General features: G+C 44.6%; 1 protein-coding gene across 1 annotated transcript; it reads left to right on the forward strand.

Annotated features, from left to right (window-relative positions):
- The first annotated feature begins 1,032 nt into the window (after positions 1–1,032).
- On the forward strand, positions 1,033–22,634 carry STOML3 (stomatin like 3). The gene is made up of 7 exons (XM_053563770.1): positions 1,033–1,192; positions 13,064–13,167; positions 13,249–13,321; positions 17,327–17,409; positions 18,108–18,311; positions 20,668–20,802; positions 22,228–22,634. The coding sequence occupies exons 1-7, from the start codon at positions 1,141–1,143 to the stop codon at positions 22,450–22,452; spliced, it is 876 nt and encodes a 291-aa protein (XP_053419745.1). The 5' UTR covers positions 1,033–1,140; the 3' UTR covers positions 22,453–22,634.
- The last annotated feature ends 3,381 nt before the right edge of the window (positions 22,635–26,015 follow it).

Below are 26,015 nucleotides of genomic sequence, written 5' to 3' on the forward strand. Positions count from 1 at the left end.
TTTGGTGTTCGATAGCTATTTGCTACATGAATGATTTGCCAATGATAACAGTTCACACATGCAAAGCCCTTTCTCAAATATAGGACCTTAGGGGTTTTTTGTTTGTTTGTTTTTCAGACACAGTCTCACTCTGTCACCCTTGGTAGAGTGCTGTGCTTGTCATAACTCACAGCAACCTCAAAGTCATGGTCTTAAGTGATCCTCTTGCCTCAGCCTCCCAAGTAGCTGGGACTACAGGCACTCACCACGCGGCCTGGCCAGTTTTTCTATTTTTAGAAGAGAAGGGGTCTCACTCACTCTCAGGCTGGTCTCAAACCCCTGAGCTCAGGCAATCCACCTGCTTTAGCCTCCCAGAGTGCAGCCGAAATTTGGTTGGCCGGCTTTAGTTTGCTATGCCCTGGCCTAGGGGAAGAAATAGATAGAAACCAAAAAATTATGCATATGATAACAAGTGCAAAGGCCCCGTGGCAAGAAGACACCTAAAGCTTTGGAGGGACTGATAGAAGACAATGGGGCCCGTCTTTGAGAAAGTGAAGGTCACATCACAAGTGAGGAGGGAGGGCAGACCAGCAGGGGCTTGTAGGACACTTCAGATTTTAATCTTTACCATACTATCCATTGGCAGTGTTGGGCTATTTCAAGCAGGATGGTGACATGATCAGATGTGAATTTCAAATGACCACTCACTTTGGTGTGTAGAATTAACTGGATTCAATCTCCTCATCTGAAGCATAAGGATGGATAGACCTGCTCTATGTAACAGACAGTTCATTGTGGTGAACAAAGCAAGTGAGCCCCACAGACGTACTTTATAAAGTATAAATGACGCAGAAAGTTGCATAATGGTATTTTGCAGGAAGCAATACCACTAGGAGATCACATTTTTTTTTTCTTTCAATTTTTCTCTAACTGACTAAGGCAGGCTGGACGCAAGAAAAAAGCCTTTTTGTTTGTGTTACCAGGCTTCCTTCACCAGGGTAACTACTCCTTGGAGTTTTCACTAAAGAGAAGGCACTGCTCTCGCCCTCTCACACTGTCTCCACTCCCCTCTCCTAAGCTCATCTGAGTCGCTACCTTGAGTCTGGGCTTGGCTCCAAACCCATGAAAATTTGCCAAGTATAAAAACTCCTCAAGAATGAGATGGATTCTGGGGTGTCTTCGCCTGAGAAGCAGGATAAAGAGAATTTAGTGGGTGAGTTCCTTTTTCCTGTCTGAAGCTTGTTTTACACCTGCAGCATTTCCCAAAAGTCACCCATGAAGTCTCTCTACACAGCCAAAATGGGAAATGGTAGCTAAAGGTACCTTTATCTCCAGAATAGTCATCACAAAATGTTACAAAATATTTACAAAATATTCTCCACACTGCCACTTCTTTGCAAAATTTTGTGATAAATATTCTGTAAATAAAGGTACAGTTGGCTACCATTTTCCCTTTGTATGGCAACTTTATGGCTGACTTTCAGGACACACTGTATGGAGCAAAAAAGAAGTTGGAGCATTATGAAGAGTAACAGAGCAGGTGAGGGATGTACTTACTGAAATTGGCTTTCATTTCATTTAGAGCCCAAGATTTTGGATTCACTGATTCTGCTAGTTTTGTTTGCTTCTTAGTAGGCTATACTTATTTTTCTCCTTGAGTTTTAGATAGTGTTGGTGTTTATTTTTGTATTCGTATTTTTAGCATCAAATTGCAAAAATACTGTACAGAGCCTGACTTTTCTCCATGTGCAAATACCATCCGATGATGCTAAGATTAAAAAGAAAAGCTGGCTTGAGCTGTATCATGTTTGATGGTACAGAGAAGGCACAGCCCATAAGTACAACTGCCATCCTTCGCAGTAACGACTGTGACGTATCACACAGCATTTTGCTGGTATTTATCATTTAAAATCTTACAGTAATTCTGAGGAAGGTCCTCTTATGATCGCATTTTGCAGGTGAGAAAGCTGACTCTTGGAGAGTTAAAAAGACTTGTCCAGAGAACCTCAATGATGCTGGTGTGAGTGTGTGCTCATGTGTGTGTCTGTGTGACCTAACCTGTGCTCTGTGCCTTATGTTGCCTAAGAAGCCGTAGTACAAGTAAGAAATAACACATTTGGCATTATTAATTTGCAAAAGAAAAAATACATTACAGACATTTATCTGAATTGCAAAGAAAACTTTTTTTTGAGACAGAGGCTCACTTTGTTGCCCTCAGTAGAGTGCCGTGGCATCAGAGCTCACAGCAACCTCAAACTCTTGGGCTCGAGTGATCCTCCTGCCCCAGTCAGCCTCCCGAGTAGCTGGGACTACAGGCACCCACCACAATGCCCGGCTAGTTTTTCTATTCTTAGTAGAGAAGGAAGCCACTCTTGCAACCACGCTTGCTCAGACTGGTTAGAGCACAGGCGATCCACCTGCCTCAGCCTCCCAGAGTGCTGGGATGACAGACACAAGCCACTCGTCACCAGAAACTTTCTTCTCAAAGTAGACGGAGCAGCACTGACATGCTGGAGGCAGTAATTACATCATTTAGTAATGCAAGTGGGAGGTCTCTTCAAGAGTACCCTTCCTTATCTTTTTAGACAAGAAGTTTCATGAGAAAAGCTAATTTCCAGTTTAACAGGTTAAGACATCAGCTGGGTGGAAGGCGTGATTGAGGCTGTGTCACCAGTGAAACGTTTGAAAGCTCTCACGAGTTACCTTGGTTTTGATTTTTTTAATACAGTGAAGAACTTGCATTAGCGAAGAATGAACAGAGCTACATTTTATAACTGATTACAGTTATAATGTAATTTAACTGATTACAGTTAAATGTAACAGGGTTACATCTTATAACTGATTTCCTGTGCTTTGGGCTGTATTTCCATAAGCGTTTGGCATTTGCGAGATAGGAAGTTTGGACCATTCTCTGAGATTTGTGGGATAAGTTTGCCCTTGGTCATCTTCAGCTTGGACAGTGTTATTCAGTACCTTAAGCAGTAAAGACAGTTTCATTTACAAATGGCGAGGGGATTATACGAGTGACAGTCCTTGTTATCACCTCCACTGGGAGCCTTAGGTGGTCGGTGTGTGTGGCTGCTGGCCTTGCGTGCCGCCTCTTCCTAACTCCAAGCTCATGACATCACAAAGGCACATTCAAATCACCTTTGGGGGAAATAGTGTCCAGTCTTTTTTCTTTTCTGCTGCATATCAGAAGGTAAGAGTTATCTTGGGACACACATTAAGTACACAAACACTAAAAAAAGCTGACTGGCAAATGGCAAAAAGAAAAGGTCCGTGTGTACTTTTCATGATATGTGATCCCATATGTGAAGCCAAAACAGTCCTCACAAAATCAGCGTGCAGCCCAGAGGCTGCCGGTTGGACACCCCTGATTTACAGCATGGAAATGCTGGGAATTAGGGCTTCCCTCCACAGAGACCCGGTTGTTAGACATTTACAGCACACTGCTGCCTATTAGCTTTTGACCTTCTTTGCTGCCCTCTTTTTTCCTTTCTTCCCTTTTATAAGAGTTAAAGTCAATCGGGCTCTAGATGGCCTAAATCGTAGATGCTCTTCTCAAAATTAATATTCGAAAGAATGTTTCTGAAGAGCTTGTTAAAGCACCGATTCCTGAGCCCTGTCCCTGGGAGGTCTCAGGCTTTAGGTCTGGGTGGGGCTCAAGCCTTTGCATCCAAACAAGCTCCCTCCCCGGAGCTGGTGATGACTGCCGGAGTCAGGGCTCGTCTTGAGCAGCGCTATGTTCCCTGTCAGCGACTCTGCACTTGTCTGGAAAGTGTTTCTTTCTTTTTTAAAATTAAATCATTGCTGTATATATTAATGCATTTATGGGGTACAATGTGCTGATTTTATATACAATTTGGAATGCTTACATCAAACTGGTTAACATAGCCTTCACTTAATTATTGTGTCAAGACATTTATACTCCATACTTAATAGATTTGACATGTACCTTTACAAAATGCATCATAGGTGAGGTCCCACCGGTTACCCTCCCTCCATCCCCCCTCCCCCGTCTCCCCTTCCCCTCCTCTTGCCTCCTTCAGCCTGGGCTATAGTTGTGTTTTTTCTTTCATATGGAAGTGTGGGTGATTATATATTGGTTTCATGATAGTACTGAGTACAGTAGATACTTTTTCTTCCATTCTTGAGATACTTTACTAAGAATATGTTCCAGCTCCATCCATGTAAACATAAAAGACATAAAGTCTCCATCTTTTCTTTTAAGACTGAAACATATTTCTTAATGCAACCTGTGTGGGTATTAGAGAAAAAGGCAGGCGAGCAGATGAATTACAGGGGATGAAAGGATAGTGTTTACCTCTAGGGCTTCACTCTAGGGTTCCAGTTTGATGCTCAAAGTCTCTGATTCTCTAGAGAAAGAACCAGGAAGTTGCTAAATTTTGGTTTTTTTTTTTGCAGTTTTTGGCCAGGGCTGGGTTTGAACCCACCACCTCCAGTATATGGGGCCGGCACCCTACTCCTTGAGCCACAGGCGCCGCCCATGAGGAAGTTGCTAAATTTCTATTTCACTGACTGTATCTTCGCAGGATTGGAAGTGAGTACAGAGAGAGGGAGAGAGAGTGTTAACACTCATCCTCAAGCCCAGGGAGCGTGACGGTTCTCGCTCCATACACTTTTTATTTTCCCCTGGGGAAGCCTCTCCTTTTTCCTGCTGTGGAAACCCAAACCATTTCTTTTTCTTTTTTTTTTTTTTTTATAAAACCATATTTTTTATGAACTTTGACAGAAAAATCTACAATAGAAGAGTAACAAACCAATTTAGTGGCATTTTGAGGGGAATCATACACCATGCTCAGGTGGCATTCATTGCTGATTGTAATTATGTTTCAACATATGAAAATCACATTAATGTAACAAAAAAATCTCATGTCATCTTCTTTGGTGCACAGTTAACATCTTTTTAAAACACTCAAAAACCTATGAATACAAGGAAGCTACTTTAAAATAACAAATATCAAATTTGACAAATCCACAGCAAAATAATACTCAATGATTAAATACTGATAGGTTTTACTCTAAGATCAGGAGTAAGTGAAGGATACTCACTTTCACTTCTCCTATTCACCATTGTATGGAAAGTTCTAGCCAGAGTGATTGGTCTAAGAAAATACAAGGTGTCTACTTACAAAAGAAAGTGGGAAAATTATCTCTATTTGCAGAAAGTGTCAAACCCAAACCATTTCTTTAAGTGTATTATTTCACCCAAGCCTCATGACTAGCTATTACTGTCATTACAATCACACTCCAGGGGAGGAAAGGACGGCTTCACCAGGTTTGGTGACTAGTGAGTTGTCCCTTCACTCTCAGGTGGAGGTGACTGAGTTACCTGTAGCCGACAGGTCAGGGCTGTCCTCTCATCCCTGCTGTAGGCTGGCTCCTGCCTCCTCACTGGCCGGCTCTGCAGAGGGTTTTCCACTCCCTGAGAAGGCCGAGCAAGCAGAGAATTTTCCATTTGCACACTAGCCTCATCTCACCTATTCTGGTCTTTCTTTAAACAATTGTTTGAGGTACAGGTTGGGTACCCGTTATCTGAAATGCTTGGGACTAGTGGTGTTTTGGATTTTGGATTTTTTCAGAGTTTGGAATATCTGTATTATACTTTCCAGTTGAACATCTCTAATCTGAAAATCTGAAAGCTCAAATGTTCCAATGAGCATTCCTCTGGGCGTGACCTTTGAACCTCATGTCAGTGCTCAAAAAGTTTTGAATTTTACAGCATTTCAGATTTTGGATTTTCAGATTAGGGATGCTCAATCCATTAGTATAACGGATAGGCAGGGCGGCGCCTGTGGCTCAGTCGGTAAGGCACCTGCCCCATATGCGGAGGGTGGCGGGTTCAAACCCGGCCCCGGCTGAACTGCAATCAAAAAATAGCTGGGCGTTGTGGCCGGCGCCTGTAGTCCCAGCTATTGGGGAGGCTGAGGCAAGAGAATTGCTTAAGCCCAGGAGTTGGAGGTTGCTGTGAGCTGTGTGAGGCCATGGCACTCTACCGGGGGCCATAAAGTGAGACTCTGTCTCTACGAAAAAAAAAAAAAAAAAAAAAAACGAATAGGCAGCCAAGCACCCAAGTCTTAAGTGTTTGGTTTGCGAGACTGAATATATGAACAGACAGTGACTAGATCACACAGGCCTCTTGTTGCAACCTGCCTGGGAAACCAGCTCCTTCGCCTGCAGTGAACCCCCAGGACACCAGTGCGGGAAGCAGCCTGGCAGGAAGCCAGGTCGTTATCTCCAGCAACAATCCTGGAAGCCAAACAGTAACTGCTGTGAGGATCCGCCTGAAACGGCTACGATCTGATTAATAACTGGCAGCTTCCCCAATTTTCTCCCTATTTCCAAGTTAGGACCAACCAGGGAAAGGCAGATGTGCCCTCGCCAGCCAATCACATGGGAGGCGCAGCTCCCCTGGCCGAACCCGCCTTCCCCGACCTCAGCCTCCCCTTGTTGCCTCCTCTAAGGCCTTCCACTCCTCTGCCCTCCAGTCTCTGCCGAAACGGAAGCGATGGTGGCTGACTCCCTTTGTACAGCAGGTTCAGAATAAATAGGTTTTGTTTTTCTGACTTGCTTTGTCTTTATTCACGTGTCAGCCAGTGTGGTCACCACCTATATGAACCTAGCGAACACACCAGCACCTCAAAAGTCCCCCTGCAGTCCCATCCCGCTTCATACCCCAACCCCCCACAGCCCCAGCACCTGGCAAGGCCTGCTGCTCTCACCTCAAACATCATAATGCTGTTCCTGGATGGAGTCACACGCTGTAAGACAGATGGTACAGTACAGACTGTTTGCCATGGGGTCAGAGCGCTCTTGTGTAAGGCTTTGCTCGGTGTCATATTCGTGAAACTCACCTGTAGTTTGCAAGTGGCAGTTTTGTCTTTTTTTCTTGCCGAGTAAAATCCCTTTGTGTGAACATCCATCAGCTTTATTTACCTGTTATACTCTTGATGGATTTGGGCCACACTTTATCTCTTGACTTTTTAATTTTATTTTATTATGAGACAGAGTCACACTATGTTACCCTCAGTAGAGTTCTCTGACGTCACAGCTCACAGCAACCTCACACTCTTGGGCTTAAGCAATTCTCTTGTTTAACAATGCTCAGCCTCCCAAGTAGCTGGGACTACAGGAGCTGGGCTACAACAACACCCAGCTATTTTTTTGTTGCAGTTGTCATTGTTGTTTAGCAGGCCCAGGCCGAGTTCAAACCTGCCAGCAATGGTGTATGTGAATGGCGCCCTACCCACTGAGCTACAGGCACCGAGCCACAGGCACCGAGCCTCTTGACTTTTATAAGTAAAAATCGCACTGAAGATTCTTGAATCTGCTTTTTGCTGTCCTCGGCACTCATCTCTTAGGCATTACTTAGAAATTGAATACTAAGTCCCTGAGGAGCTGTATGTTTAGCTGTTGTTTTTTTTTTTTTTTTTAAGTGACATAGTGACTTGATAGAGTTTGTGAACTGGGAGAAAGATTGATAAGCGTGATGAGCAAAAGAGGGCAAACAGAAGAGGGAGGACAGGACCTCTGGTGGCAGCTGGGGGAGCCCAAGTGGAAGTCGCCTAGGTTTAGCTTTAGTAGAAACTTCCAAATCGTTTTTCAGATGATTTTCCAGATCTGCACTTTCAGCAGCACATCCGAGAGCTCCCGTTGCTTCATAACCTCACTAAAATGTGGTATTATCAGTCTTTTTTTTTTTTGCAGTTTTTGGCCGGGGCTCGGTTTGAACCTGCCACCTCTGGTATATGGGGCCGGTGCCCTACTCCTTTGAGCCACAGGCGCCACCCAAGTATTATCAGTCTTTAATGTTTGCTGTTCTGGCAGCTAGGTCTTAGTATCTTATTGTGGTTTTGAACTTTGTTTCCCTGGTGAATAATGTACATCGTTCTATTTTGATAGTTTTAAATAACCAAAACAGTTACTTCTGCTAAGACTGGAAATGACTATTAATGTAACACAGTTTTGTGGTCAAATATTTTATGTGGTATTGATCTAATATTTAAATACTATTGACTAAGCCAAAGTTGCGACGTATGCAACTAAGTCACCCAGGCTGTCTTAATTCCTAGCATTTGTTACCAATTGTGTCATTCAAGTGGGGCTGGCGACTTGGAATATTCTCTCCTACTTCTTGGCCTCACGCACGGAAGAAATACTGCTTTGCGTGTTTACGCCAGGCCCTAAAGGGTCTGTGCGTCTCCTCTGATGCAAAGAGCTGTATCTAAGCACCAGGAACAATGCCCAGGGGCACGATCCTTACCAGGGAAGCTTGGTTTTGTCTCACTGCCTAAGTCAATAAAGGTAGACAGAAATTAGTGTTGGTTTGTGGAACTTGTGGGACCCACTTTACTTAAAGAGATTAAGATGATGATGACACCACTAACAGGAAATTTTCTGGCTGCAAAATGAAGGGCTGGCCTGGGTTGTCTCTGAAGTCTGGAGATCCTGAGCCTCTCCTGCAGTGGTCCTGGGCTGCTGTCCCTTTGCAGATGAAAAGGAAAGTGCCCACTGGATATTCGAATGTTCTTTGTCTCACCCAGCAGCAGGGAGTTGTCCTTGTCTGCTTCTTAGAACTTAATCTGCTTCTATGTCTTGCTGATCCTTTCTTTCCTTCCTAGGTTTGAACTCTTGATGGCAACCTCCCCATCTTATTCTCCTTCGTATTCTCAGTTCAGTCACAGTGCTTGGCATATAACTACTAAAATACTAATGAAATGAATGAATGAGAAACCAGCGGTATCTATTGGGGGCGGGAAAATCCAGTTCTCTACCAGGAAGTGAGCATGGAATAATGGCCTTGGGTTCTATGACAATTGTCCACAGAAAATACATATTTTTGGATTTTGTTAAAACAACTAATTAGATGTGATCAGGACTTAGTGACTAACAAAGAAATTGTGTAGCCCCTTTTTCCTTTTATCTTCCCCTCTGAACCTTGTGTAGGTTGAAACACAGGCAGAGTGGGGCACATCCAAAGACCCTCTAACACAATCCCAGGGTATCCTTTGGTCCGAATTGTAATCCTCAAATCCAGTCTCAGCACAGCATCTGGTTCTAACTACAGGAGGGGTGGAGAGAGGGGAAAGCTGTCTGAAAGGTTTGCTTACTTGGAAGCTGCAAAAGGCAGTGCTTTGTGGGTCCCCCATGGCTCCCCCAACCCCAGTTGTGCAGTGCTCATGAAGCTGAGCTGGGGAGCCTGCAAGGAAGGTGACTACTGCACTCCTAGCCCCCCTTTAACTGGCAGCTAATGAGAACCCCCGGGCTCCATAAATTCTCTCAGCAGCAGCACCTGCGTGATTCCTGGTCGCACATCTTGGAAAACTAATCACACCCCCATCTCTGGCCTCTTTCAGCATGTTTAGTCCCCAACAGAGGACAGCTTCACACATATGGTAACGAAGAAAGGGCTTGCCGGAACTCTGGAGGAGTACAGTCAAGTCAGGGCAATTTTCTCTGTGACAGATGCTTGCGTATAAAGCTGTCGTTAAGGCTGTGGCTACTGAGGAATTGTGAATTGAGCTGCTACATACATGGAGTACAGATGTACTCCAGGGCTTAGCTCTGGTTGAGTAGAGCCGGCATCCTTGTTGGGCTCACAGCTGCCTGTGTATGCCGCATTGCTGAAATCAGCCCGGAACACCCCAAGGTTTCTGAATACCAAATAGCACAGTGTCAGCTGAGGGGAAGCACCCTGAAGGTGGCAGGGACTGGCTGCCTTCTCCAACTTCTATCAGTAAAGTGTGTTGGACCCAATGAGACACTTGTATGCAGTTACCACAGTCTTGTTTGTGAAAGGAGAATGTTGGTAATGTTGACCACCGGGAGAACAGTAAGTAAACAGAGACCCAGGGGTAGGATGGTAGAGTGTGAGAAGACTGAGGTGGGTGAGCAGGTCGTGACATGCAAATACGTGCCAAGTCTATTAAGTTAAAAGCAGAAACTTAGAGGCAGTGGATGCCACTAATCACAAAATAAAATCTACACACCAAAGCCGAGTATTTTCTGAATGTAGATACAGGCGTATAATTACAGAAGAATGGGTCTAAGTGTTTGTACAGGCAGTTTCCAGATTACAAACAGGATAGGTTCCGTAAGCGTGTTCTTAGGCTGAATTTCTGTGTAAGTTGGAACAGGTACATTTACCTATAACCTATAACAGCCTCCATTTATAAGTGCAAGTTGCATGTAAATCAGATGTTTGTAACCTGGGGACTGCTGTTATTGGGCTGTGTTATTAATATTAAAATCGCTACTATAGAAAACACAGCACAGATGCTGTGAGACTGCGCCAGCTGTCTGTCCTGTAGGATAATGGTCTGACCCCTGTCAGTGTGGACTGAGGCTTTGCAAGGCCATATTTTAGGAATTTAAACTACAGAGTATTTAGGTAAGTTTTTATTGTCCAGAATATATTTTTATATTTATTTAGAGCCTATGAAAGAACATCTGCACTCAAAAGTTTTTAACATTAAATACAGATCTAAAATGCAGATACTTTTCACCTATCAGAATGTGATAATTGAAGAGACTGGAATTATCTAACAAAGGGAGAGACATGTGGAAACAGGCACATGTATGCTGTTTGTAAGAGCAGAGGTTGGTCCCAACTAGGACAGGTATTTACTATTTATCAAAATGGTAAACACTAAGCCCTTTGACCCATCATGTCCACTGCCAGGAATTTATCTGACATAAGGGCACAAAAACATACCTGTAGAAAACATTCATCAGAACACCATTTGCAAGAGCAAAAGCTTAGAACTCTCCTAAATATTCCTGCCTTTGACTCAGTCCTTAAAGAATGAGCAGCGGTGAGGTGGATACCTGGGGCTGGATTTGAGGTGGGATCATTTTGGCTTAGTGACTTCTGTGGCAGGACGGGCGGTGAGACGCCAGTCTCCACCTTGGGCGGCAGAGCGGATGCTAAAGGCATTAACGAGACTGAGGCAGCACGTGGTGTTCATGGGGAGACCTGGGGAGACCCAGGACATAGAATTAGTTCTCATGCTTGTGTACGAAGAGTGTGAATCAACTGGGGGGCCCCTGGCATGAAAATAGGGTGGTTGTGAAGAAACAGAGGATAAGAAGCCACAAGATCTTACAGGGGTATTTGCGAAACTTGGTAAAGGTAGAATGTAAATGTCTTGGCACAGTAACTGAGAGAATGCCAGGAAGGCTATGCTAACCATTGTGATGAAAATGCGTCAAATGGTCTAGGAAGCGAGTGTATGATGCCCCATGATCATATCAATGTACGCAGTTATGATTTAATAAAAACAAACAAACAAACAAAAAAAAAGAAGCAACAAGAATGGAAAAGGAGGTAAAATGGTGACTATTAAGAATTCTAAAATAAATAGCCGGGCGTTGTGGCGGGCGCCTGTAGTCCCAGCTACTTGGGAGGCTGAGGCAGGAGAATCGCCTAAGCCCAGGAGTTGGAGGTTGCTGTGAGCTGTGTGAGGCCACGGCGCTCTACCGAGGGCCATAAAGTGAAACTCTGTCTCTACAAAAAAAAAAAAAAAGAATTCTAAAATAAAAGGGTTGGCCAGACACACGTGTTTTACAAACAGGAATTCTGGGACCTGAGAAATTATGTAACCGATGAGATTAAAGCTGTACAATTTGAGGTAGGATTTGAACTCAGTCGCATATTATTATGAGGAGGCAATATTCATTAAGCCAAAATGCCTCTGCTAAAATGCTTCTTGCTAATAACATGTTATTGGAAATCCGATGAAAAGTCAGAAATGTCAAATATCAAGGTTTGACAAGTCCCTGGAATACTTACCCGTCTGTAAAATACATGGGTCACTACAAAAGTTTTGAGACAGGCAGTGTTATGGTCTATTATTTCACTTCCAAGAAACAGTGGGCAGCGTCCTTTCTGACTCAATTGTGCAAGTTTCACCCTGCCCGGCTTCTCGCGTTGCTGGGAGGGCTTCACTTGTGTCTGTCCCCGTGGATATTATGTTTCTTAATTTTTGTGTATCTCAAAACTTTTGTAATGACCCACGTAAGAATAGAAATCTGATAATCTGATGATTCTGGTGCAGATCACCTTTTTAAAAGCTTTATTTGTTTACTTATTTTTTTTAAATTTTGGATTAATATAAGGGTACATATGATTAGGTTACATTGTTTGCTTTTATTAGGAAAGTCCCAGTTATATTTGAGTCCTTCATCCAGGAGGTGTGCCCTATTACCCCTACCTTATATCTGTTAGGTGGGGATTTATTGACCCCCTCCCCCCTTCCTTTCTCTCCCCTTCTTGAATTTAATTGTGTTTTTCCTCTGGTGTGGGCCTGGAGTTGTTTATCTGCTAGTTTCAAATTAGTATTGAGTACATTGTTATACATGCTTGTTTTTCCATTTTTGAAATACTTTATTAAGAAGAATGTTCTCCAGCTCCATCTGGCTAAATACAAATAGTGTAAAATTTCCACCTTTTTATGGCTGAATAGTATTCCCTGGAATACAATCAATCCATTCATGAGTTGATGGACACTTGGGTTGATTCCATGTTTTGGCAATTGTGATTTGAGCTGCTAAATAAATGGAGTACAGATATACTTAAGGTAAAATGATTGTTTTTTTAAACTGGGTAGCTACCTAGTAATTAGATTGTGGGATCAAATAGAAGATCTACTTTTATCTCTTTGAGGAGTCTCCATACTTCTTTCCAAAAGGCTGTATTAATTTGAAGTCCCACACCCTCACCAACGTCTGTAGCTTTGGGACTTTACATTTTGAGAAATATTGTTTCATGTAGTTTGAGAATAACAAAGTGTGACAGCCCTGTATAAAAGTAGTGACAACTATTGCTGTTAATTGCTACGGGACTCTTCTTGGACAGGACTGGTCAGCTTTAATGTCTAAAACCCGGCATGCCTGAGTAAACACTGGGGTGTGTGCGTAACTGCCTTTGCAGGTGGGGGCAGGTTTGGGCGCCTCCCCCGGCGGGTCAGGCCTGCCCCGCGGTCTGCAGGCTTCTCCCCACGCAGCTGGCAGGCTTCTCTGAGAACCGCATTGCTCACAGGTCTGCTTCCTCCTCATTCCCCAGGCATTAACAACAAGGGGCTTGGCGTGTGCGGCTGGCTTCTGTTTTCCCTGTCTTTCCTGTTGATGATCATTACCTTTCCCGTCTCCATATGGATGTGCTTAAAGGTAGTATCCTGGGAAATAAACTGGGCTCTTCCCGTGAACTGATGAACCATTAAGAATAAAAGCTCTCCCTTGCTCTCTTAGATCATTAAGGAGTACGAACGCGCTGTTGTATTCCGACTGGGACGCATCCAAGCTAACAAGGCCAAAGGCCCAGGTATGACACTGGCTGGCCCTGCCAATGACCAGCAGCACTTGTTCCTACCGCTGCTACCTCTGATGTTGTCCCTGGGGCTGAAGGGACAAACGAATTGAGGTCCATTTGATTGAGATCAAAGAAAACCAACTGGAAGCTGGCACTCTGGCCTTTCTGTGCAATAGAAGGAAGTTGCCCTATTGTGAAAGCTGGTGGCAGGAACCACCAGTTTGACAGTTTGGAGATGCGAACCCCGTTTCCTAACCCTTCCTTTGAGAGGTTCAGGGAATAAGCAAAGGAACACTGGGTCTTACCAGGGCCGCTAGGAGAACGGAAAGGAGTGAGCGGAGAGAGTAAATGGTGATTATCAGGGAGGTATTCCAGGAGCTGGTTTTTGATTCTCTTTGGAAAGGATAATGGAAAAACAGAGGGTAATTGCCTCTCCTGGCAAGTAGATTAGTATAAAGACAGAGCTGGGAGCCATTGGGCAACTCTTTCTGTTAAATCTCCTGGTTTTGAAAACAAAGAATCTGGGGCCAACGTAGGTTTGATGAGTTACCTAGGATTATCTTTGCACTTGGAGGTAAAGGTAAGTTTTCAGGCTTTCTAACACCTAGTATCAATTTCCATCCAGTATCTACAACTTTAGAAAGAACAATATTCCAAGTTAATCATTCTATAAAAAGATTTTGTTTTGTTATTTTTGGCAAGGGGTGGGGGTGGGGATGTAATGCCCTGGAAGTAAGATATTGATTTGATATTCATGACTGTTTATATTTTGTTGAACCACATGAAATTGCTAATATTTGTTTTGGCTCAAAAATTTTGGGGGGTGGTTAATTCTAATGTTCTTGAAGGGAGGGGCTAACAAAAACAGTGTCTTAGAAGGCTCCTGAAAAACAGTATAACACTTGCTTTCTCCCTCCTATTATGGTTTATTTGAAGAAACTATTCTCTTTGCGACTGTGCAAACTGTGGGGGCAGGAACCTTCTTATGCACCACAGCGCTCTCACTGTGTGTCCTGATCTTGACCATGAACAGTGGGAGGCTCCCAGGTATCTGTTCCATGAAAAGCATATGGGAAACTTCAAAAGGAAAAGCTTTTCAAGCTTTGGCCATTTTGAGTATAATCTTACTTGTGTAATTTCATGAAAGACTTAAGAAAAAGAGGGCAAGAATTTACTTATTATGGATGTTCTTAAAAGTCCGGCAAAACCAAAGTGTTAGCATCGTCCAACTGAGGTAAAAGAGAGCAAAGTTAACCGTTTCCCAGTTATGTTCCATCTGTTGGGTCAAAGATTATAAGTTAAAATTAAGTTGGATCCAGGAGAAGCAGAATAGCTTTAGAGGACTCTAGAGGAAGGCATATGATGATTTGTTCCCAGAAGATTTAACTGTCAAGTGTCCCAGGATAACAACTCTCGTCATACACGTCTCTGGGGTGCACAAGTTACCTCACAGCGTCATAAGGAGCAGCGGGAAGCAAGCCAAGTTGCTAAGGGAAAACCTCTCCACTTTTGCAAGTGGCTGATTATCTTTACTAATAAAAGTTTTTTTTTAATAATAAAAGTTTTAATACTTCAAGAGCAGGCACTTTGTAAGCATTAAATACACACCTGGCTCTGTGTTTAGTACTTTATTTCAACATCACATTAAATCGTGCTTGATATTCACTACTATCTTATATGTGTAACTGAAGCTCGGAATATCTTGTATGTGTTAGGTAACTGAAGCTCGGAAGAGTTCCTTGGTCCTAAGGCTACTAAGTAGTAGGCAGGGACGTAGCCCCCTCAAGTTCTATAGGCCATGAACTTAACCACAGTGACCTGGCACCAAAAAGGAAAGTAAACTGGGCAGTAATTCTTACCACGAATGAGAGGAAGGTTTAGAGACCCAAAGAAAAAAGCACCTTAAAAGCATTTTCTACAGATATTCCCAGCCTTTACATGGTGTCCACCCCCAAATTTGTTTCTGTTTTGAAAACAAAAGCAATAACACAATACCTTTTTTTTTGGACAGAGTCTCACTCTGTCACCTTGGGTAGAGTGTCATCACGGCATCATTGCTCACAGCAACCTCAAACTCTTGGGTTCAAGCAATCTTCTTCTTGCCTCAGCCTCCTGAGCAGCTGGGGCTACGGGCACCCACCACAAAGCCCAGCTTGTTTTTCTATTTTTAGTAGTGATGGGATCTCTCTCTTGCTCAGGCTGGTCTCAAACTCCTGAGCTCAAGCAATCCACCTGCCTCTGCCTCACAACACCTTTAGTTGTTTTGTTTTGTTTTGATGTAAAAGGTTTATTTTATTAATTTGTAATATATCTGATCATTTGGAAAGAATAAAGGACAAGTTTAAAACTCATAGGGTAGGCTGGGCACAGTGGCTCACGTCTGTAATCCCAGCACTCTGGGAGGCCAGGGCAGGTGGATAATCTGAGCTCAGGAGTTCGAAACCAGCCTGAACAAGAGTGAGACTCCATTTCTAAAAATATAACTGAGCGTTGTGGCAGGCGCCTGTAGGCCCAGCTACTCAGGAGGCTGAGGCAAGAGGATTGAGGTTGCTGGGAGCTATGACACCAGGACACTCTACCCAAGGCAATGACGTAAGACTGTCTCAAAACAAAAACAAGGGCAGCGCCTGTGGCTCAAAGGAGTAGGGTGCTGGCCCCATATACCTGAGGTGGTAGGTTCAACACTGACCTGGGCCAAAAACTGCCAAAAAAAAAGGAGAACAGAAGCCAAAAGAAAACTTCATAGGGTTTACAAGATGTTAATGTAAACCTTTAACCAATTGGCCAACATAATAAAGACAGGATCAAGAGAAGGAAAACAGAAGGTTCAACAAATGAACAATACTGATGACCAGCAAATAAACCACCAGCATTGCAGACATAATAAAGTGGCCTCAGATGGGCCTGAGCATAATTATGCTTGAGAATTCATTGCTGGGTAAAATTTTGGGGTGTTAGGTAGACAATCATTTCTTATATATTTTTTTGTTTGTTTGTTTGTTTTTGTGGTTTTTGGCTGGGGCTGGGTTTGAACCCACCATCTCCGGCATATGGGACCGGCGCCCTACTCCTTGAGCCACAGGCACCACCTTATCATTTCATATTTTTAAAGAAAATAAATAGAATAGTAATTAAAGACATGATGTTTTTTGAATGAGCAGAAAGGTTTTGCTGGCAGTTCTTTAAAAATAAACCTGCACAGATAGGATTAGCATCCTCACCACCCACAAAATCAAGAATGGGAATGCAAGGCCTTACAACACCTTCCTAATAAACAGAAAGGGATTAGTGACCCACATTGCTGACCTGCCTTGTGACTCTGATCTTTGAAACTCTTGAAGTCAAGAAAGAACATTCACCAGAGGAATGTTAAGGATTCTCAGGGTCCTCAAGAGAGTGGTCTTACACCCATCCTTCTGCTGCCCAGCCTGAACCCGTACTTCTCAATTCAGAGAGAAGTAAAAGTCTTTGCAATTGGGAATGCCATTGTATTTGAACTAGAACATGGCTATGAAGAAGCGGTGAATCCTGCAATATGTTGGTTTTGGGGAATCTGAGACCTTGGGAAGATTTTAATTCAATAGTCGTTCAGTAATATCAAAAAGACAGAGAATGCTGGCAATCAACTGATAAGCAAGACCAAAAGTCTATTACGTGAATATTGTATTTAGGTACCTTTATTATAATAAAACTCATTTCCAAAATATCTTCCATAATTAATATCAAATTAGACACTTGGATAAGACTAGCTTGTTTTAAAAATAACATTTAAAAATTAAATATCAAGAATCTTTAGTTGCCTACCCAAAGACTTTGATTCCTAGGCAACCACTTTTCTTTAGTCACTGACAGATGGGAAGAAACCATGTTCCCCGAAGCTGTGTGTGTTCATATTGAAGATCATCTGAGAAGAATGTGGAGCACAATGACTGTGATGTACCACACAGCTAGGAGATGCTTCTTGTTGTTTTCAGTAGGGCAAAATTTTAAAAACCAATTTTTTTTTTTTTCTCGTAGGTTTGATCCTGGTCCTGCCCTGCGTAGATGTGTTTGTCAAAGTTGACCTCCGAACAGTTACTTGCAACATTCCTCCACAGGAGGTACTGGTGGTTAAAGATGTATTACCAAAAATAAAACCTGCATCCTCCCAGTGCATGGGGGATCACACGATTACGGAGTGTTTTTCAACTCTAAAGGGGAGCCTGAACTGAACACCCCAGGGACCTGCTTAAGTTGCCCCAGGTGGCCCCTGAAACTCCTGGCCCCTGGTCTTGCCAAATGAGACTAAAACTGTGGGCAGGGGCTGAAATGCTGGTATGAGCCTCTCTAGAAAGGTACGTCGGCCTGGCCTAACTGGAAGACAGAATACGGTCTCTGGTGCCACCTATGTTTCCAAAGCGGCGCTGCTCCACCAAGTCTTAAAAACTGCAAATCAGAAAGATGACAGGTATCAGGGAAACAAGTTGTTCTACCTCTGTTTACAAGACACGAGGTGGCCCAGTGCCGGAAAGGTTCTGCTATTACATTTTAAAATGGAAGTGCCTATGCTCACCGTGGAAAATCCACGGCTTTTGCCTATGGGATGTGAGATTTCTCTAAGATAAAGTTCAAGGGGAGGTGAGACTACACCCCATGGAGGCAGATGATCTATTCAGGCCAGGGCAGGATTCAGGTGACTGCAGTGCACGACAGTATCCGACGCTGTCCTTCTGTGGGGGAAGGTGCTCAGGCTGGTGTCACTTTGTCGATAGCTGTGAAAGTCATCACCCTGTGACTCTGCCCTGTTCTTGCCCCACAGATCCTCACCAGAGACTCTGTGACCACTCAGGTGGATGGAGTCGTCTATTACAGAATCTACAGTGCTGTCTCTGCGGTGGCTAACGTCAGTGAAGTCCACCAGGCCACGTTTCTGCTGGCTCAGACCACTCTGAGAAACGTCTTAGGGACACAGACTTTGTCCCAGATTTTAGCTGGACGAGAAGAGATCGCCCATAGCATCCAGGTAACGACACCAAGAATTAATGGCCTGAAACTCTAACTCATTCATTTTGTTATCACTGGTAATAATCGCTTATCAAAAATCAGCGACTTAAAGCACCATCCGTGTGCACACACTCAACTGCTCTAGAGAGGGGAGCTTCCATCTGGGATATCACTTATCTAGAATAGATTGAAATAGGAATAGATTTAAATATCTGGGTGGAAGAAGGGAGTTGCTGATATTGTGCCTCTTATCCATTTTCTTTGGAATTCAAACTGAGGAATCAACATCTTACATTTTAGTCTTTTCTGAAGAGGTTAGAGATCAGATTTATTTTCAGTTTACATTACTTCTGAAGTGCAGTCATTTCTCTAGCAACCCGTATATTTCTACGTTTAAGTGGAGTATAAAAGTTAGAAGAGAATTCACTTGAGACATGATGGACCTGCCATCTCTGGAAATTCTTACATCATGTCACCAATATCACTAATGATATTAAGAGTACAGGTGGTCTCTGGGTTACCCATGAGATAGGCTTTGTAGGTTTGTTCTTAAGTGGAATTTGTACGCAAGTTGGAACAGGTACATTTATCTACTACCTGTTTGAAGGTGTGAGTCCTATGTCAATCAGATGTTTGTAACCCAGGGATGTATTGTAATAGCCTCCATTTGTAAGTGCAAGTTGTATATCAGCTGGATGTTTGTAACTCGGGGACTATAATAATAATTGCATTGATGAGGATGTAGCAGGTGTCGGTCTCATCTCCTGAACATTAGTGTATGGACAATCCACCCTTCTGTATTTTCTTGGATCCCCTGCATTTTGATTCTGGCCTCCTTACTGGAAGTTGGGAGGAAATTCAACTTCCGTCCCTCCTGTTCTCTGCTTTCATCCTTGAGGTAGAGTAAAGGCCTCAAGCTTTTACGAGACAGTATTGGGTCTGCATGGCAACTCCCTGTACTGAGTTTGACAACCCAGATAGCTGCCTTCTTGTGAGCTCTTGCCTTCTCCTGAGGTCCTGCAGGGGCCCCAGAGAGGCAGGGGATCACTTGCCGTGTGGGAGGAGCAATCTCTGTGCTCCAACCCTCTGGCGGACTGTCCTTCTCTCGCTGTTTCTAAATGTATCCTTCCTCTCCAGGTTAGCAGCCAGGCGTCGTCAATGGTTTTAAATTTTTACAAAGGACAAGCATATCTTTGGCTTTAGGCGGTTTCTGTTCTGAAAAACAGGCCTTGCTATTTGGTTAAAAGTGGCTATAGGACAGAGATTAAACAGAGCAAGATAAATAATATTTCAAAAAGAACCCAATAAGGCCGAGTGTGATGGCTCATGCCTGTAATGTTAGCACTCTGGGAGGCCGAAGCAGGTGGATTGCTTGAGCTCAGGAGTTCAAGATCAGCCTGAGCAAGAGCGAGATCCTCTTTAAAATAGCTGGGTGTCATGGCGGGCAACTGTAGTCCCAGCTACTTGGGAAGCTGAGGCAAGGGGATAGCTTGAGCCCAAATGTTTGAGGTTGCTATGAGCCATGAGCCACAGCACTCTACCCAGGGCAACAGAGTGAGACTCTGTCTCAAAAAAAAAAAAAGAAAGAACCCAGTAACAACATTGATCACTCATTGCTAGGCACTGAGAGACATGTATTATTTACAGATCTCATGACAAACTGAAGGGAAGCCTTTTATAGGTAAGGAAACTGAGAACCAGAGAGGTTAAAGCACTGAGCCTAGTGATTCCCAGCAGGAAATACCAAACCTGGGGTAAAATTCAAGTGGAGCTGAGAAACCCCTGCATTGCTGAGGGCTCAATATCATTGACAAGCAAATTCAGGGTATGCACTCACATCTAGCTGGAAACACGTTCCTCCTAAGACAGCAATAACGGGGGTGCTGCAGCACAGCCGTGAGCAGTGAGAGGATCTTAGGTGTGCCGCAAAGATTTTTAAAGATCATTAATTAAATTATTTTTGCAATAAGTTCAAAGCACAGTAATTATATTCTTTTTTTTTTTTTATCGACATCATTTAACTGTGCTGCAGAAGTTTAACCATAGAGTCAAGTGTGCCATGAGATTAAGAGGTTGAAAGCACTGTCCAGAGGGATGGTTTGGGGGGTGGGTCCTGCTGGGAGACTCCCCAGTCAAAGATCTGTCAGATTTTATTCCTGAATTCTTTGTGAGATTCACTTCTTTATGTTCCACAAGGTGGGCCACAAGAATGTTAAATTCTATTCCCTTCCCAAATTCTCTCACTTAAAATGCTATTACATGCAAAAAAAGGAAAAGAAAGAAAACATTATCTTATCTTGCAAGTATAAAACGTGTCAAAAACTTACACCACATCCTCTATCTTCTGATCAGTCTTTTCTCTGATTTGGAAACAGACTTTACTGGATGATGCCACCGAGCTGTGGGGGATCCGGGTGGCCCGAGTGGAAATCAAAGATGTCCGGATCCCCCAGCAGCTGCAGAGATCCATGGCAGCTGAGGCAGAGGCCACGAGGGAGGCCAGAGCCCGGGTAAGGGCTGTGCGGTTTCACGCGGAGGGCGAGGCAGCTGGTGTTGGGGTAAAAGGGACAGAGCTTGAACTTATTTATTCATTTTTTTTTTTTAAAGAAAGAGTTTCTTTTTCACAACCTTTTCACCAAAGTTCTCACTGAGAAGCTTTTCTGAATTAAAAGGTAACAACAAGCAAGGCTGGGCTCCGTGGCTCATGGCTGTAATCCCAGCACTCTGGGAGGCCAAGGTGGGTGGATCGTCTGTGCTCAGGAGTTTAAGAGCAGCCTGAGCGAGAGGGAGAACCTGTCTCTACCAAAAACCGAAAGAAATGCCTGGGCATTGAGGCCGGTGCCTGCAGTCCCAGCTACTTGGGAGGCTGAGGCAGGAGAATCGCTGGAGCCCAGAGGTTTGACGTTACACTGAGCCATAATGAGGCCACTGCACTCCAGCCGGACTGACAGAGCAAGATCCTGTCTCAAAACAAAAACAAAACAAAACAAAACAAACAAACAAAAAAAAAACAAGCAGAGGTGATTAAATAGAACCCAAAATGTAAATGCACCCTGCCCCTGGCCCCGAGTGTTCTTAAATCTGTCTGGATCTGTAGCCTTCACGTCTGTGTGGACAGGTCTCCTGCAGTGTGGGAAAGGAGCTGAGATCAGAATTCTCTGTGCACCCTGTTGGGAAACCGATGGGTGAGCTGTTAAAGGTGATTCTTTCCCTCATTCCTTACTCATATCTGGTCTATCTGCTCAGCTCCAGCAGCTTCCAGGCAGGGACTTGGGGGTGACAGGTGAGAAGTCACTTGGGCACACGTGCAGCAAGGCCCACAAGTGGGCTGGCTGAGTCCTTCCCGGGCGCTCCTGGGCAGTCTGAGACCGGAAACCAGAGTAAAGTGCTCGGAAGACTTCCAGTGAGTTTCCAGGACTGGCACTCGCTCCTGTGTGTAATCAAGAGCTGAGAGAACAATTTTTACTTTGTGAGAGTGAGACTAAGGTGGCAACCGCATAAAGAACATCTCCTATGATAAGTAAAAAACTGAAAAAAACCAAAAACAAAAAAGAACCAGTTAGAGGCCTCGAATTTCAGCCTTCTCTGAAAGCAAACGCAGAAAGTAGTGGGTCTCTAAGTGCTTTAAGAACATTACTAGGACAGATACTAAGTATTCCTTTGAATTAAAGATAGTGCTTTTACTTTTGTTTGAAAACGAAATCCAAGGACTTATAATTTGTAAAACATCTCTCCTCACTTCCCACAACCGCCTTGAATTTCCCTAATCACGTTAGGATGTGAAACTCTTATCCTTGACAACTAAGTAAGCAGATGAAACTGGTGGCTGTGTGGGGGTGGAGGTCGGGGAGAGAAGCGTCAGTACAACTCAGAAAAGGAGAACACTGGCCACAGTCAAAAACTTTTTCTGAACTCTTTTATTGCCTTCCTTTTAGGTTGTTGCAGCAGAAGGAGAAATGAATGCTTCCAAATCTCTGAAGTCTGCCTCCATGGTGCTGGCTGAGTCCCCCATAGCCCTGCAGCTGCGCTACCTGCAAACTCTAGCCACCGTCGCCACCGAGAAGAATTCCACAATTGTGTTTCCTCTGCCCATGAACGTACTAGAGGGCATTGGCAGTGTCAGCTCTGATAACCACAAGAAGCTCTCCAACAGAGCCTGATGGTTCTTGGTGCAGCCAGGCATTGCGTAGAGAGTCCTGTCTCTTCTCACAGGGAAGCCAGCAGTTGGAAGCACTGGGAATCCCAACACTATTATTGCAACAGCGCCTGCACGGTTGGGATAGGCTTAGCAGGGAAAAGCTGTAGTAGCTACAAAAGGAAAAAAAAAAAGCAAAAATGAGGGCTGTATTCTACTGTTATTTTTAAGAACATAGTCAGCTTTGTAATGTTCTTGTATGATTAAAATGAATTAGTGGTTTGTAGCAGCCCGTATAGCATATGGCAAGGAGGAGTGAGAGTTATAAGGAACATCTGTATAGCTCGATAAGGGAACACCTTGGTGAAAAGGGTGTGGGGAGGGATTTAGCTCCCCTAACAAGCATGAGAGAGCTCTCCAGAGGAGAGCAGCAGCAATTGCTACGCCTGTGGTGTAAGAGCCACGAGATCAGCTCCATAAGAGGCTGGAGGAGAAGGCAGTCGGAGTGAGGTCATTCTATCACGGACCGCTTACTCTGACTCTGTCACTTCTCCTGCACTGCATCTCTCTGCTAAAGATTGCTAAGCTCTGCTAAAGACTGCTAAAATCAGTTCTCAGACTGCTTCTCCCTCAAAGACTATTTATCTCCCTCTCTCCCTTCAGCTAAAGTAAATAGCCCTCAGGCACCTAAGAGCAATTGTTCCTGAGCAAGATAACAGCATAGTGGTCTGTGTCCCAGGCCCCAACCAGTGGCAACAGGAGTGGTTGTCTTTGCCTTATAGCACGAATTTTCATACAGTTGGAGAGGAAATCATTGGGTGACTGTGATTAATAGTCCAAAATTATGTTTTAATTGTTCTAAGAAGCACTTAGATAATTTGTAAGGTGACATAGGCCTCAGGCTTATACTGTGTATTTGCTTTATAATTCCAATGGTAGTTTCTTGCTAAGTCTTGAATAGTTGCAACCAAGCTACATGACTAGAAACTTATGATTGATTTACATGTTAAAGGTAAGAGAAGTACAGAGGCCAACCCTGCAGGGCAAACTGCTCTGGGCTGCATGTCCTGCTGGGCATGGTGGCCAATTCTCAGCCTCCCTTTGTCAGAGGGCAGGATAAAGCACAGCGAGGGGCAAGCTCCAAGCACTTTATCTGCCTACAGGTGAGAATGCTTGTCACGGTCTTGTTGGGTGAAGACCCTGGGGAACATCGTCCTGGGGGCTTCCTGTTTTCACTGTGTTCATGGTCCCAAGAAGTAATGTAGAATTGTTTGTGAACTCTACCCCTTGTCTCTCCCCACATACCAAAATAACCTGTTAAAAATAAAGCGGCCACAGAGAGTGGATGGGTTTAAAAATTGCTTTGTCCTCACACTCATGACAACTGAGGACGTCACGCCTGCTCAGCGCTATGGCGGGGTCAGGCCACATCTATTGTTGAACAGGAAACCTGGTGAGGTCTATCTGCACCTAAATATGGGCGGGGTGGCGGGGACTGAGGCTGCGTCATGAGGAGAATGAATGCTTTTTTCCAGGAGAGCTTGCCTACCCCTCCTGGCCTCGCCCTCCTTTGTAGCTCCCCTCCCTCAGAAGAAAACAAGTTTGCCTTTCTTCCAGGGGTGGGTGGTGACTGTGTTTTGAATATCAGCCTTGGCATTCACCTTCCAGAAAAGCGTGGACCCTTTCCTGATTCTTCTGGAGGCCCTTTCCTCCAAATATACTTGCTTTCAAAGGACCCTTCCTTGGTCAGTCTTTAGTGATGACTATAACAAATGACCTATGGTAATGTTAAGGACTCAAGGAAACTTAACACTGGAGAGGGTGGAAGCATTGGAATCCCCTAGGAAGTTTTCAAACACATCTCCCATGGTACCAAAGATCCTGATACAGCTCTCACACCCCATTCCCCGTCCCCGGGGGGATCCAAACAGGCCGTACATTTTAAGAAAGAGATTCCAGGGAGTGAGAGAGAGTTTACCTCCAGCAAGAACCACTAGTTTAGTGTTTGTTCCACATTGCCAGGAAAGACGGGTATTTTTTAATGAAAACCACTGAAGCCAAAAAAGAAATAATGGTAAATTTCTAAAGCAAGGCTAAAAACGGGGGTTGGATGTTTTTCTGTAGACTAGCAAATGGCCTTCTGTAGGTAGGTCCCCCTTCCCAGGGGCGCTCAGTGCCGAGGTGCCTGTCCTGTGTGACATCTGGGTGATTGTTCTTACCACGCAGGGTTACCAGGTAAGCATCTAAATGTTATAACTTCATAGACTCAGAAGTGGATGACCCACATGAGGTTTCTGCCTCTGTACCGAAGTTCTCAATTTCTCCCCAAAGCGAGTATTTAATCCATAAGGAAAAACAAACATCAACTTCGTGGGTTAAAAATGAGTGCTAGAGTCAATCACGTCAGTAGAACCAACTACAAGATCACAAGCTGTGGATTGTCCAAAAATGATACGCTTACACAGGAAAAAAAAGTTATAAAGCTGAAGATAGAACGTGTATTATTCGCACTACTCAGGACAGTAACAGGCTGTCTGTGCTGAGGCGGGGAAGCCACGGGCTACAGTGGAGGGTGCAGTGCTGTGCCGTCCAGGTGTGTGTAGGTGTCCGTGATCAGCTGAGGGTGCAGCGCTGTGTCGTCCAGGTGTGTGTAGGTGTCCGTGATCAGCTGAGGGTGGAGCGCTGTGCCGTCCAGGTGTGTGTAGGTGTCCGTGATCAGCTGAGGGTGCAGCGCTGTGTCGTCCAGGTGTGTGTAGGTGTCCGTGATCAGCTGAGGGTAGAGCGCTGTGTCGTCCAGGTGTGTGTAGGTGTCTGTGATAAACAGAGGGTGCAGTGCTGTGCCGTCCAGGTGTGTGGAGGTGTCCATGATCAGCTGAGGGTGGAGCGCTGTGTCATCTAGGTGTGTGTAGGTGTCTGTGATAAACAGAGGGTGCAGCGCTGTGCTGTCCGGGTGTGTGTTGGTGTCCGTGATCAGCTGAGGGTGCAGCGCTGTGCTGTCCGGGTGTGTGTAGGTGTCCGTGATCAGCTGAGGGTGGAGCACTGTGTCATCCAGGTGTGTGTAGGTGTCCGTGATCAGCTGAGGGTGCAGCGCTGTGCTGTCCAGGTGTGTGTAGGTGTCCGTGATCAGCTGAGGGTGCAGCGCTGTGCTGTCCGGGTGTGTGTAGGTGTCCGTGATCAGCTGAGGGTGCAGCGCTGTGCCGTCCGGGTGTGTAGGTGTCTGTGATGTTCCCAGGAGCAGTAGGTCACCCGGTAATGCATTTCTCCACCTGCATCCCTGTGGTTAAGTAACAGGTGCCTATATAAACAAAGCCAAACTCGGAGCTCCTCTGGTTGCAGATGAGAAGATTGATGTTGGCCACTTTCTTCCCCCACCCCCAATTCCTCTTTGCAGGGATCCCCTCGGAGTACCTCTAGACTCTTTTAATCACGGCATGTGACAGAGCAGAACGTGACGTGGCCTCCCCAAGGTCACAGAGCCACAGTGTGTCAGCGCTCTGCGGCAGGGTGGGGCAGGGAGACCAGCCTTCCCTGCTGCACAGTGAACCTCGGGGCAACCCAGTTTCCAGTGGTCATTGGCATCATACACAC

Source organism: Nycticebus coucang, chromosome 15, assembly GCF_027406575.1.
Source record: "Nycticebus coucang isolate mNycCou1 chromosome 15, mNycCou1.pri, whole genome shotgun sequence".
In the NCBI taxonomy this organism is placed as follows: Eukaryota; Metazoa; Chordata; class Mammalia; order Primates; family Lorisidae; genus Nycticebus; species Nycticebus coucang.

Excerpts from the sequence above, each read along its gene's own strand:
- STOML3 (XM_053563770.1), top strand. The coding sequence starts at position 1,141 with ATGGATTCTGGGGTGTCTTCGCCTGAGAAGCAGGATAAAGAGAATTTA. Across the intron at positions 17,410-18,107 it reads GCAACATTCCTCCACAGGAG|ATCCTCACCAGAGACTCTGT; the intron begins GTACTGGTGGTT and ends CTTGCCCCACAG. Across the intron at positions 20,803-22,227 it reads CGAGGGAGGCCAGAGCCCGG|GTTGTTGCAGCAGAAGGAGA; the intron begins GTAAGGGCTGTG and ends CCTTCCTTTTAG.